The following is a 13,059-nucleotide window of genomic DNA, read 5'->3' as shown; positions in this document are numbered from 1 at the left end:
CCTTTCCCTCTGCCTGTGTCTCTGCCTCTCTTTCTCTCTCTCTCTCTCTGTGTCTCTCATGAATAAATAAAACCTTAAGGGTGGCCCTGGTGGCTCAGTGGTTTAGCACCACCTTCAGCCCAGGGTGTGATCCTGGAGACCTGGGATCGAGTCCCGTGTCAGGCTCCCTGCATGGAGCCTGCTTCTTCCTCTGCCTGTGTCTCTGCCTCTATCTCTCTCTCTGTGTGTCTCTCGTGAACAAATAAATAAAATCTTAAAAAAAAAAAAAAAAAAAACTTAAAAAAAAAAAAGGTCAGACTGAGAAGCTGTGTCCTGATCATAGGTTTGTGTCCAGATCAGGCCTTGCCTGAGTCTACCCCGCACCATGTAAGAGCCTAAAAATCCCACTCTGCTGAAGTAAGTTCAGGTTAGGTTTTCTATTGCTTATAATCAAGAGAATCCCAAAGGATACTTGGCAGAGTTGTCCAAGTACACAACCAAGATGGTTGGTGGGCCCTCCTGCTGCTGGGTGCTGGGGACAAAAGTCAAGGACAAAGGGTATGGTCCTACCCAGACCATAAGGGTCTGTCCTGTCCCTCTTCTCAGAGGCCCTAAGCCCTCTTGGCTGGAAATTTGTTTTGCCACAAGACCTCTGCACCCCCCGACACACAGATGCCACACACAGCACTGGATGGACTTTTATTTTAAAGTCAAAGGCACAGCCTTTGGGCTGAGGCAGTGACCGTGGATGCCCAGCCCAGACCCTTGAGGCCCTGCCCCCAGCCAGGGGTAGCTATGCCAAGGGAGGCTGGGGGGAGGAAGGGAAGGGACCTCCCCTTTAAAGGGTCGCCTCCCTCCTTCCTTAGCCCCAACAGGGAAGAAGCAGGTGACATAAAGTGAGGCAGAGATGCTTCAGGGGTCCCCCAGGGCCTCTCCCTGAACCCCTCAACACAGGTCTTTGGTGGACATAATTGCACAGACAGTCCATAAAGTGACAGCGAGAGGGGCGCCCCCTCCCAAGGGCAGGGCCTCAGGGGAGAGTAGGGGAGAGGTCCCAGTTTCTCCCAGTGGCAACTCAGTGCGAAGAAATGGGAGAAGGAGCCCTTCCCTTCCTGGCTGGAGCAGCCCCTGGGGGAGTGCCTTGGGCCAGATGAAGCACTGTCTTGGCAGAGGCCCCTTCCTCCCTGCATCTCTAACTCTATCTGGTAAGACATAAAAAATTCTCTGCTTATAAAAATACTTCTGCTCTGTCTGAGAGTGGGGTGGGGGAGGGGGAGGGAAGGGCAATCCCTGGGGATGGGGCGGAGCCGATACCGGAGGCTCCCAGGTCACAGCCCCTATGGGGGAAGGAGGGGTCACTGTGGCGGGGGGCTAGGAGGGCGGCAGGGGGCCGTTCGCTCGTCTAGGGGCTCCCTTGGCGGCGGGGGCCCTGCCCTGGGCGGAGGGCGCGGGGGAGACGCGGCGGGAGGTGGCGGCGCTCCGCAGCTTCTGTTTCCGGCGCTTGGCCAGGGGCGCATTCTCCACGCTCTTCAGGAAGAAGCCCTCGCGCTTGCCCCGGTTGAAGGCCTGGCAGAAAGGAGGAGGTGAGGGTCCCCCCACCACCGGCCGGGCCTCGACTTCCAGAACCTAGCCTTGGCCCCACCCCACTAGGTCAAGGCCGACGGGACCTCCCCAAGGCTCAGGGTGCCTATCCACCAGGGGCCAGGACTCGGTTCACCTCACCTTTCTGGGCTGGGGGCGTGGCCCCGGAGGCCCCACCCCTCCAGCCCCCGCCCCACCCCTGCCTCCCGCAGGCCCCGCCCCTCACCATGAAGGTAGCGTTGAGCCCGGAGCGCACAGCCGGCCCGGAGGACTCCAGCACGTCGGGGGTGCGGAGTGGGGGCGAGGAACGCGCGCTGCCGTCCTGCAGCCATGAGCTGCCTCGCAGCCCCTCAAGTTTCAGCCTCTTGGCCGGGTCCACCGTCAGGAGCCCTGGAGGCAGGACAGGGAAGGGTTGAGAAGGGGCCGCGTGCGGAGGCTGCGTGCGCCCCGGAGAGATCGCGATGGCCCCACTCTCCTCCCCTATCAGTTCCGAGACCAAACATCTAACCCACTGGCGATCCGTGCCTCATCATGACCCCATGGCCGCCCCCCCCAGCCATGATCTGTGACACCCCTCACCCCCCCACCACCCCTGCTTCGCACCTCGGACCAGCTCCTTAGCCTCCTCAGACACGCCTTGCCAGGCTTCCCCATCAAGGGAGAAGCGGCCCTCACGGATCTTGCACATTATCTCTGCCGCCTGGCTCTGCCCGCCCTGGCCTGAGGCTCCCTGGAAGGGGACCTGCCCCGACAGCATCATGTACTGCAGAGGTAAGGAAAAGAGAGACGGGTCCAGGCTGTAGGGCCAAGCAAGAGAGTCCAAGAGCCTGACTGAGCCCACCCACAGAACCATTCACCCTCTCCACCAGGCCCATGCGTGATGGTGAACCCTGACTTCCAAGCCCTAATACTCGGGTGCCCTGACCCGGGCATCTGAGCAACTGTGCCTCTATATTAGGACGACTTCTAAACCCATTCTCAGAATCCTGCCACCCCCAGGAAGATGATCTCTGTCCTCTACCTCGGGGGCGTCCCTGCTGGCCAGCACCAGGAAGCCCTCTAACCCCACGCTGGAGGCACCCCAATCCTCCAGAGGACCCCGTCTCATACCAGAATGACGCCGAGGCTCCAGAGGTCGCAGGATTCGTCGTAGCCCTGCTGCGCCAACAGCTCGGGAGCTGCGTACTGCAGCGTGAAGCAGGGCGTCTGCATGGGCCCCGCGGGGCTCTGCGGGCGCAGCCGCGCGAACCCAAAGTCGATGATCTTCACGGGGGCTCCAGGCGTGTCGTCGGCGTACAGAATGTTCTGTGAGGGCAGCGGGGAGGCAGTCAGAGACCCGCCCTCTGTGCCTCAGCCCTCCCCCGCTGCCCAAGCCCCGCGCCCACCTCGGGCTTGAGGTCGCGATGCACCACGCCCGCCTCCTCGTGCATGAAGCTCACGGCCGACACGAGGCTGCGCAGGATCTGGCTCGCTTCGGACTCGCTGAAGTGCCGCTTCTTGCGGATGTGCTCCAGCAGCTCCCCGCCCCGCAGCAGCTCCAGAACCAGATACGTGTGCAACTGCGGGCGGAGCGGTGGGCCTAGGTCACCACCTGGACCACGGTCCGTCGGGACCTGGTCGTGACCTATCGACCCGGCCGGGCTCCACCCACTGGCCAGGTCACGCCCCGAGTCCCAGTCCCTACCGCTATTGAGCCCGGAACTCAAGACCACCCCCAAAAACCACCCGTAGGCCCCACGGCAGGTTCTACCTGCACGGCCTTCTGGGCCTCCGCCCCTCTGCTACCTTAAATCCTGGCCCCCTCCACGCCTTCCTCAAATTCTGTTACCTTGGCCATCCTCGGCTCCGCCTTCCGACTCTCCCGCTCAAATCCCACCTCCCCGCCTGCCACACCCCTAGCGCCCCTACCTACCCAGTCCTCAGGCCCCGCCCACGCTACCCTAGCCCTATCCTCCTGCCCGCCTCCCCGCCCACCACACCCCCTAGGGCTCCAGCCCCCCCTCAGGCCCCGCCCACGGAGCCCGAGACCCACCTCCGGCCAGCCTCCCCACCCGCCACACCCCCCACCCCTGGCCGGGGGGGGGGGGGGGGGGGGGGGGGGGGGGGGGGGGGGGCCAGCCTTCTGAGTCCCCGCGTTGTGCCCCAGCCCTAGAAAGCGTCACCTGGTCGTGATGCACATCATGCAACTTCACCACGTTGGGGTGCGACTGGCAAAGCCGTAGGGCGGCCACTTCTCGCTGCGTGTTCGCCTCCAGCCTGGGGGGAGACAGGGGGGTCAGCCGGGCCGCCCTCGGGCCCCTCCCCCCTTCCTCCCAGATTTGAAAGGCCCCGCCCACCTGCGGCTGAGGATCTTGACCGCGAACTCCTGGCCGCTCTGGCGCTGGCGGCAGCGGCGACACACGGAGAAGCTGCCCTGGCCCAGCGCGGGCTCCCGCAGGTCCAGTTCGTACTGCTGGAAGAAGGGCGAGTCCTGGAGGCGAAGGGGACACATCAGGGATCCTACCTGGGAACCTTGCGGCCATGCCGAGCGCCGCCTCAGAGAGGCTCCAAACCTCACGGAGGTCACACTATGGGCGCCTGGTGAAGCCAGGTCTGTAATACCCGAGCCCAGGACGCCCACAATCAACTTCCCACCCTGGCCCAACCCACCTGCATCATGGCACTCCTGGCCACCGCTGCGCGGCCTGGCCGGTCTCCAGTGCCAGACGCTTCCAGCACATCCGTCATCATCACCGCGTTGTTATGATCAAACAGGATAGAGGGCGCCACGAAGGAGTACCCCTATGGAGTGGAGGAGCAGTGTCAGGAGCTTATGGGCATAGGGACTGGAGTTGCATATGGAGCCCCTGAAGGCCCGGACCAGTCAGGAGCAGGGACCAGAGGGAAGACCCTGGACTTAGTGGGTGGCGGAGGATGTAGCTTTGGTATCCTGGTGCACACAAGTATGTGGACATTTCATTCTACCTTGTTCTATGATCACTTGGGTTCATGTTTCCCCACCAGTCTGTGCCTCTACAGTTCTCATCACAGTAAACTGCCCCCTACCCCGAGTGCCAAGGGCATCATCTAGCACAACGTAGTGACCCAGAAAATGATGGATTCAATGCATGAAAGGGCCACAGCCTGGCATCACACACACTTAGCTTATGAGAATTCAAATCCACCCACTGAATACAAAAGGTCTTTATGCCTTCATCTCAAACCAAACATTGGTCTCCTCTGCAAGGGGGAGGGGGGGCACTGAGGAAATACAATGGGGCGATTCAAGGGATTTCTAAGGGCAAGTTTAACAAGTTGTTTTCTCCTAAAAACATAGCACCCACTGCATAAGAATGAAGAATCCACGCTTGGATTCGGGTTCATTGATCCGGCCCCAGGATCTAGGGCCAGATCAATGGCACACCACAGGCACTCAGTACATATTGTTGAATCATTAAATGAATGAATGAGGGGTGCCTGGGTGACTCAGTCAGTTGGGAGTCCAACTCTTGGTTTCAGTTCAGGTCATGATCTTGGGGTGGTGGGATTAAGACCCGCAGCAGGCTCCACACTCAGTGGGGAGTCTGCTGGAGATTCTCTCTCCCTCTCCCTCTCCCCATGCACCCCTAGGCTCCTGCACTCTCTGTCTCTCTAAAAATAAATCTTTTTTAAAAAATAATTAAATAAAAAGTAAATGAATGAATGACAGTAACCACTGATTCACAAGAAAGAACTTTTTCAGAGCTGCAAGACAATGGGGGTACCTGGGTGGCATAGTCAGTAAAGCATTAGACTTTTTGGTTTTGGCGCAGGCCACAATCTCAGGGTCATAGGATCAAGCACCCCATTAGTCTCTGCACTCAGCGTGGAGTCTGCTTGAGACTCTCTCTCCTTCTGCCTCTGCTCCTACCCCCCCACTGCAAATAAACAAATCTTTAAAAAAAAAAAAAAGAACTGCGAGATAATGGGTAGAGGGTTGTTCCAGCACAGCCATCATTGGGAGAGCCTCAGAGAGAATGGACCCATCTACATTTGATATTGGCCTGTTCTTATTTCATATTTATGGGCCACATCCTACAGGCCAGGTCCCCATACTGGGCAAAGGGACAGAGAAATTAAACACAGTCCCTACTTTCTGGGAGTTTCCAGACCAGTCTCAGTAACGCAGTTAGGGTACAACCGGACAAAAGTGCTTAGAAGGAAGTGCTATCTACAGGGGACTGGTGCACAAGGAAAGGGCAACCCAGAACCAGGGCAATGGGAAAGAATTCACAGAGGAGCAGCGTTGCACAAAGAGGCTTGAAAGGTGAGGGGGAGCGTGCCAGGTGGGCAACTGTGGGGAAGGTACTCCAGGTGGAGGGAATTGCACGTGCAAAGGCACGGACGTGTGTTTGGGAACCTCTGAGCAGTTTGTAGGTGCTAGAGCACCAAGTGGGATGATGGTGAGCACTGAAGCTGGGGCACTGAGCAAGGACCACATTGTACAGAGCCTTGAATGCCAAGGAAAGGAATCTGGCCTTGTGCAACAGGCCTAAGCTTCTAAAACTGAGTGCAGGGGGCCTGTGCTTCCACAAATGTGAAATGGTTTGTCAAGGGACATACAAAACCACAGTATAAACATGGCATCTCTTTCTAGTTGTCCACTGAAGCAACTGAATAGTTACAAAAATATCTTTATATAACAATAAAGATATATGGAGTGGAAGAGAAATTAACATGAAATTTAAAGATAAACTATGAAATTCAAAGACATAGCCTGCCATGGCAGTCGGTACACCAGACAACTCCAGGTACCCACCAGTGGACAGGGCCTGGGGGAGACGTCAGTCCTGCTGAGTCAGCCTGGGCCAAGGCTGGCAGCAGTATCCTGTCTCCATGGCACCTGTGGTTCTGTGAGCTCTCACTCACCTGGAAGATGCGGGGGTCCCCAGGCGGGGGGCTGCCAGGGGGTGAGTATACAGGCTCCAGCCGAGTAAATTCCTCTGCAAAGTTGCCTACATCCAGCTCCGAGCGGATCTGTGGTCGGAATGGGGCTGGAATTTTCCTGGCAGCCAGAGCGGCCCAATCCAGACCCTGGAGAGATGGAATCAGAGACTGGGAGTGAAATGTAGGAAATGAAAACCCCCATCTGCTCAGGCCACATTCACTGGGCAGCTCCTCAGTGAGGCAAGGGTCTATATGGCATTTGAGTGGAAAGCTATTTTCCTGCCTTCCCAGCTTGTGTTTTTCTCCCTCTGATAAGAGAATCCTTATTTCTACCACACTTTTGATAGCACTGACATGCAAAACAAATCTCTTCCTCCAACTGGACTTAAATCTGAGAGGGCATGGGCCTGGAACCACTAGGGACCTCCTGCAGAAAAGCCAAGAGACAAAGAAAGAAATTCTTAATAACATAAATCCAGCACCTGGATGCAGTCTTGCCTGAGGTCAGACCACTTTTCCTTGGACTTTTCACTTACAGGAGCTAAAACGTGCTTTTTTATGTTTCATCTATGGTGGCAGAACCTGTTTGTGGCCTCCCCAACTTCCATACTCCCCATCTTCCTTAGTACCATAGCCCCGATGTTATTACAGAAAGCAATGTATGCAATTAAAAACCATTATTTTACAAACTTCCTTGCACTTCAGTGTGACCCATGATGACCTGCAAGCAAAAATTATGAGAATCCAGAGAAAGAACCTCAAGAGGAGGGTGAACAGGGCAGCCCGGGTAGCTCAGCAGTTTAGCGCCACCTTCACCCCAGGGCGTGATCCTGGAGACCCAGGATCGAGTCCCACATCGGCTCCCTGCAATGGAGCCTACTTCTCTCTCTGCCTGGGTCTCTGCCTCTCTCTATGTCTCTCATGAATAAATAAATAAAATCTTAAAAAAAAAAAAAGAAAGAGGGGATCCCTGGGTGGCTCAGTGGTTTAGCACCTGCCTTCGGCCCAGGGCTTAATCCTGGAGACCCGGGATCAAATCCCACGTTGGGCTCCCTGAATGGAGCCTGCTTCTCCCTCTGCCTGTGTCTCTGCCTCTCTCTCTGTCTCTGTCATAAATAAATAAATAAATAAATAAATAAATAAATAAATAAATAAATCTTTTTAAAAAAAAAGAAAGAACTGCCAGAGACAGCAATTTTCTTCTCCCTCTGCCTGTGTGTCTGCCTCTCTCTCCCTCTCTCTCTCTCTCTCATGAATAAATAAAAATATTTTTTAAAAAGGAGGAGGGTGAACAGCTGGCATGTGCCCAGTTTGCCCTTCCCCTCCTTTTTGCTCCTGATTTCTGCCCAGATGACAGCCTAAATGGCAAGCACTTCAGCAGCCATTTTGGATCACAAGGTAACCCTGGGACCAGAGACTCCTGGGTGGCTCAGTGGTTGAGCATCTGCCTTCAGCTCAGGGTATGATCCCAGATCTTGGGATCAAGTCCTGCATTGGGATCCCTGCATGGAGCCTGCTTCTCCCTCTGCCTATGTCTCTGTCTCTCTCTGTGTGTCCCTCATGAATAAATAAAAAAATCTTTAAAAAAAGAAGAAGAAGAAGAAAGGGGCTTGTATTCATGAAAACACCACAGCAGCCCTGGCCTGCCAAGCCTACTATGTCAGAAAATACATACATACATACATAAACCTCTATCTTTAAGCCACTGTTCACTCCGACCTCTATTCTTAGCAGCCAAACTTATTCCAGGGATATCACCATTTTGAGTTGGACTTCTTGTCACTTGCAGCCAAGAGGCCTGATCTGGGCTTGAAGGCCCAGGATCTGGCACCAGGACCTCTGCACTACTATCACCAAAGAGGCTGTCTTGAGAGAAGGGGGACTGCAGGGAACACTTCTTGTGAGTATCAGGCCCTGAAGACCTTAGGGCCTCTTCCGGTATTACTGTTGGTCAAGCCATTCCCAGTACCCCGGGCCTGGCATGTGCTCAGAGTGGCTCAGGGAATTCACTTCAAGAAACTGACACTGCTCGGCCACTTCCCCCACAGAAGGACAACTTCACTATGAAGACTGAGATTCCTGTCCCAGAAAGCATCTCCGAGGGACCTTCCGGGCAGGCACTCAGTGAGAAGATAGGAGATGGCATTCACAGCAAGGGTAACCAGGTGCCCAGCCCACGGTAAGTGCCCATAAATGAGCACTTTTGTTACGATGCCAGACAACTGGCAAATCGAATGCCCACAGGTAAATGCAACACACGAGTTAAGGACATGGGCTTCAAATCAGCCAGACCTGGGTGTGGATCTGAGCTCCATCACTTCCTGGCTGGCTGACCTTGGGCAAATTCCTTAACCTCCCTGAACTTCAGTTTCCCCATGTGGAAAGACAGCAATCATCAAAATGGTTCTAAAGGTTACATGAAATGATGCAAGCAAAGAGCCAACACACAGCAGGTGTTCACCATTACAGGATCCTGCTGGCAACAATGCTGGCCATGCACAGCACCCAAGCCAGTGAGGTCTCACTAAGAAGCAGAATTCACGCTGCACTGCACTCTAACCTGTGCGTGCTCTTCACAGGTGAAGAAAACCCCAGTGACTGACCAACTGTCCATCTGAATCACAGGCACAAAGACTGTACTGAGGACAAGGAACAAAATGCCTGGGTGGGTGCTGAGAGTGGCAAGTGTGACTTTTAGTACTGGTGTGAGCCAACAGGGGACTGACCTGCAATCTGTCTCCAGCTCTACACTATTTCCTGTACAGTCTGGAGAGGTCACGCCCCTTCTCTGAACCTGCCCAGTGAGGGGACTGAGGAAGCCATCCTCAAGCCCCTGCCAGCCAATGAACCTGGGAAAATTCTTTCCCCCAGGATCACATCTACCAAGTTTCACGAGAGACGGAGAAAAACTGGCTATCTGGTGGTTTTTCTAAAGCAGTTGAAATCAGTGGGTCTCAGACCATCCCTCCAGTGTCCCTCAACCCAGGGCAGCAGCCCACTCTGGGGGTGTGCAGAGACACGTGGGGGAAGAGTCAAGAGTCTTACCTGGAAGAAGGGGTGGTTCTTGACTTCCTGTGCCCCCTGGGGCCCTGCACCCAGTCGCTTCTTGGGGTCCTTGCAAAGTAGCCGCTGCAGCAGGTCCTGTGCCACGGGCCCGATCCGGGGGGGGAAGGGAGGGGAGCACTTCAGGATCCGTCTGGGAGGATTGGGGGGGCGTCAGGGGCAGCGAGCCCCCTCCCCAACCCTGCCCAGGCCCCTCACTCTCCCTGCCCCCATCCTTGTCCAGCCCCGCTCACCGGGAGACCTCTGCCTGCGTGTTCCTCTCGCCCTCCAGGGTGAAGGGCGAGGCCCCCGTCAGCAGCTCAAAGAGAAGGATGCCCAGACTCCACCAGTCCACAGCCTGATGGGGTAGAGCCAGGGAGTGAGGTCCCGTGGCCACACCTGCCTCACCCCACCCTCAATCCCCACCCACTCCCCTGCTAACCCACCTTGCCATGCCCCGACTTGCTGCGGATAATTTCGGGGGCCATGTACTCGATAGTGCCACAGAAGGAGAAGGTTCGTTCTTTCTGGGAGGGCAAGAGGACCCATTTGGACACCCAGCAGTCCCCAAGGCTCGGAGTAGGACTCGCTGGACTCGTGAGGGTTGGAACACAGGGAATCTCCTGAAGGCAGGACCTAGACCTGTTTACCTCTGCCCCGCAAGAAATGCAGAGCCTGGCATGGAGCAGGAGGACAGGAAGGTGAAGGCTTGAATGGGGGTGCAGTAGGCAGAGAGACTGCCCTTCGCTCACCTCTTCCGTCAGGAACTCCTTGCTAAGCCCAAAGTCTGTGAGTACGATGTGGCCCTCGGAGTCAAGCAGCACATTCTCCAGCTTCAGATCTCGATAAATGATACCCAGCTGGCAAGAGCAAAAGGAGCACTGAGCCTTCCTCCCCAACGCCCCTACCTGCTATGGTGACCAGGCACCAAGACCCCACTCAGGATAAGGGGAGCCCCCTACAGGTGGGGTCTCCAGTACAGGAGTGGGCACAGGGACCAGGATGGGAAAAGCCATTGAAGATGTAAAAGCAAGGAAGGAGGACACCATGGGAACGGGCCCCAAGGCCCCAGAGGGAGGAAAACCTATGTGAAGAGCCCCATTTTAAGAAGGCTTTGGAGCCAAGGCATGAGGTCTCCGTTTGAGGAAGTTCTGTGAGCATGGCCCCAGGAGGTAGCCCCGAGTTCCCTGTCAGAGGAAAGTCCCTTTGAGGAGGTACCAGGGGAAGAGATCCCTCCCCAGGCAGCACTAAAGCCTTCCTTCCCAGAGGCCCCCTGGGGAAGTGGCTCCAGTCCCCACCAGGACCACCAGTCCCCCAGGAAGCCTGAGAGAGTGCAGCTCAAGGCTGCTGTGTTTGGAATCTCCTTACAAGGCCCGGACCCAGTTCCCCTGGCAACAGCCGGGTGGCCAGGTCCTCACCCACCTTGTGCAGGTGTTCCAGGGCCAGCACAATCTCACCCCCATACACGCGCACTTCAGCCTCTTTGAAGTGCTGGCGCTGGTAGAGGTGGGTGAACATCTCGCCTCCGTTCACATAGTCTGGGGGGTGGAACAGAGGTTGGGCAGCAACCCTGATGGAGCAGCCCCACCCGCCTCCGTGGCCCCCAAGGTCGGCAGGGGCCCACCCTTACCCAGGATGAGGTGCAGCTTGGCATCGGTCTGGAAGGCGTAATGCAGCGTAACCAGGAAGGGGGCCTGGCGCACCAGTTCTAGCACGGAGCGCTCGGTGCGCGTGTGCTCCTGCGTCTTGGCACGCTGTACCAGCGCTGCCTTGCGCAGCACCTTCATGGCATATAGCTTCCCTGCATCATGCCCGACTGCTTTTCGCACCAGGAACACCTTCCCGTAGGCTGTGGGAGCAGTGAGTGAGCGGAGGGGAGACTGTGAGCAGAAGGATGGTGCAGACTGGTGGGGGTGATGCCAACCCAGAGAGTGTACAAATTGGGGTAAAGAGCTGGAGTGAGAGGCAAGTGTGCAAAAAGCTGACAGAACATTCTAAGGAAAAGCACACAGCCCAGGAGGGCCAACAAAACCAAGGAGGAGATCTGCAAACCAGGCTGGAAGGTATGCAACTCCAGGAGGCCTGCAGTGCAAGGTAGGGGCAGATCACGGGCAAACCTGGGGCAATCAGACACATGCGGGGGGGTGCAAAGTGGACAGGGGAAGGATGTGCAAACCCAGGCCGGGGAGTGTGCAAAGCTGCGAGTGAGCAAAGCAGGAGACCAGACTCCCATATGCACGGGGGAGGAGGTGTGCAAATCACTTGGGAGGGCTGCAAGCCCTGGAGGGTGTTGGCAAATCCCGGAGGACCTTTCGGGGAGGAGCAAAGTCAATGTGGAGCAGCGCGAGTAGGCATGTCCCTGGGAGTGGGCATGCAAACCCTGGCAGGGCAGGGCGGGGCAGCCAAGGCGGGCTGAGCCGGGAAAGGGTGGGGGGCATTGCTGGAGGCCTGGCCCAGGCCCAGGCGGGTGCGCCACCGCCAGGCCCGGGGCACCAGGCCGCGAACACCTGCCCTGTGGGGGTGCGGAGTCCTCACCTCCCGTGCCCAGCACCTTGAGCAGCTCGAAGTTCTCGACGCTCACCTTCTCCTCGTTCCCGGTCAGGTTGGCTGTGGGCACCGGAGGCGAATGAGCGCGGCCGGCGATGCCCCTCCCCGCCGGCGGCCCACCCGGCCCCGCGCCCCGGGGCCACCCCACCCCACCTTCGGTGATCCGCAGCTCCACAGCGCAGCCCTCGTCCTCGTCCTCGTCCCCCATGGCGTGCGGGTCGCCCGGGTCCCCCGCCGCTCTGCTCCGGGCGGCGCCGGTTACATGGCGGCTCCGGCCGGGGCGGGCGCTTCCTGGTGCCGCCTCCGGGGCCGAGGCGGGCGCCGGCGCCGCCTCCCGCTCCCCGCCCCGCGCGGCCTGAGTCAGGCGGCTGGAACGTGACAGCGCCTGGCTGCGGGTGGGCGGCTAGGGCAGCGGCTCCCCGGGCCCCGGGCGCGCAGGGCTGTGCAGGGCTGTGCGCTCCGGGACCCCGTGCCATCCTGCTGGGGGCCTGGGGCCCCGGGGAGGACCTGGAGCCTCTGCTGGAGGGACCACCCCGAGCCAGGTGTCTGCCCGAGTGCCTGCCGCAGCCAGGGCTGATGAGACACCAGAGCCCGTGCCCCCCGGTGGGGTGGTGAGGGCACACAGGCGCTCCCAGCCACCCCCTCCAGGGGCCAGGCCTAAGGGCAGCCAAGGAGCTCCACCTAATTCTTAGCCACCAGCGAAAGTGAGGTATTTGGTAAAGATCTCAACTCACTCGTGTTTGATAACTCCAGGGGAGCGGACGTGTGGGTTCCCTTGACACCCCTGTCCAGGTGCTGCCCTAACAGCCTCCGCCCAGCACTTCTCACTCAGTGGGACTTGCCTTCGCAGGTGAGGGCCTGGGGGCTCAGGCACCTTGAGGACCTTGTCTCTGGGCGGCGCCTACCCAGGGGGCGCCTGCAGGGGGCGCTGAGAGGGTACTGGATCCAGCCGCACCCCCCACACACACACTCCCACCCCCCACACCCCCACCCCCACCCCTGTGG

General features: G+C 57.8%; 1 protein-coding gene across 2 annotated transcripts; it reads right to left on the bottom strand.

Annotated features, from left to right (window-relative positions):
- Positions 1 to 663: 663 nt before the first annotated feature.
- On the bottom strand, positions 664 to 12,382 carry RPS6KA4 (ribosomal protein S6 kinase A4). Of its 2 annotated transcripts, XM_072758315.1 has the most exons (17): positions 12,208 to 12,382; positions 12,043 to 12,114; positions 11,138 to 11,356; positions 10,930 to 11,045; positions 10,260 to 10,367; positions 9,954 to 10,034; positions 9,762 to 9,865; positions 9,511 to 9,661; positions 6,448 to 6,612; positions 4,210 to 4,341; positions 3,897 to 4,030; positions 3,723 to 3,816; positions 2,946 to 3,119; positions 2,671 to 2,865; positions 2,164 to 2,323; positions 1,787 to 1,950; positions 664 to 1,545 (listed from the first exon to the last, which is right to left on the bottom strand). In XM_072758315.1, exons 1-17 carry the CDS (start codon positions 12,260 to 12,262, stop codon positions 1,351 to 1,353), a joined length of 2,319 nt encoding a protein of 772 aa, XP_072614416.1. In that variant the 5' UTR covers positions 12,263 to 12,382; the 3' UTR covers positions 664 to 1,350. The 2 variants fall into 2 exon arrangements, with proteins under 2 accessions (XP_072614416.1, XP_072614415.1); XM_072758314.1 differs by lacking the exon at positions 9,954 to 10,034 and having other exon boundaries at positions 12,208 to 12,381.
- Positions 12,383 to 13,059: the final 677 nt, after the last annotated feature.

The sequence above is a fragment of the Vulpes vulpes genome, chromosome 5, assembly GCF_048418805.1.
Source record: "Vulpes vulpes isolate BD-2025 chromosome 5, VulVul3, whole genome shotgun sequence".
In the NCBI taxonomy this organism is placed as follows: domain Eukaryota; kingdom Metazoa; phylum Chordata; class Mammalia; order Carnivora; family Canidae; genus Vulpes; species Vulpes vulpes.
This window is presented reverse-complemented; position numbering and strand designations above follow the sequence as displayed.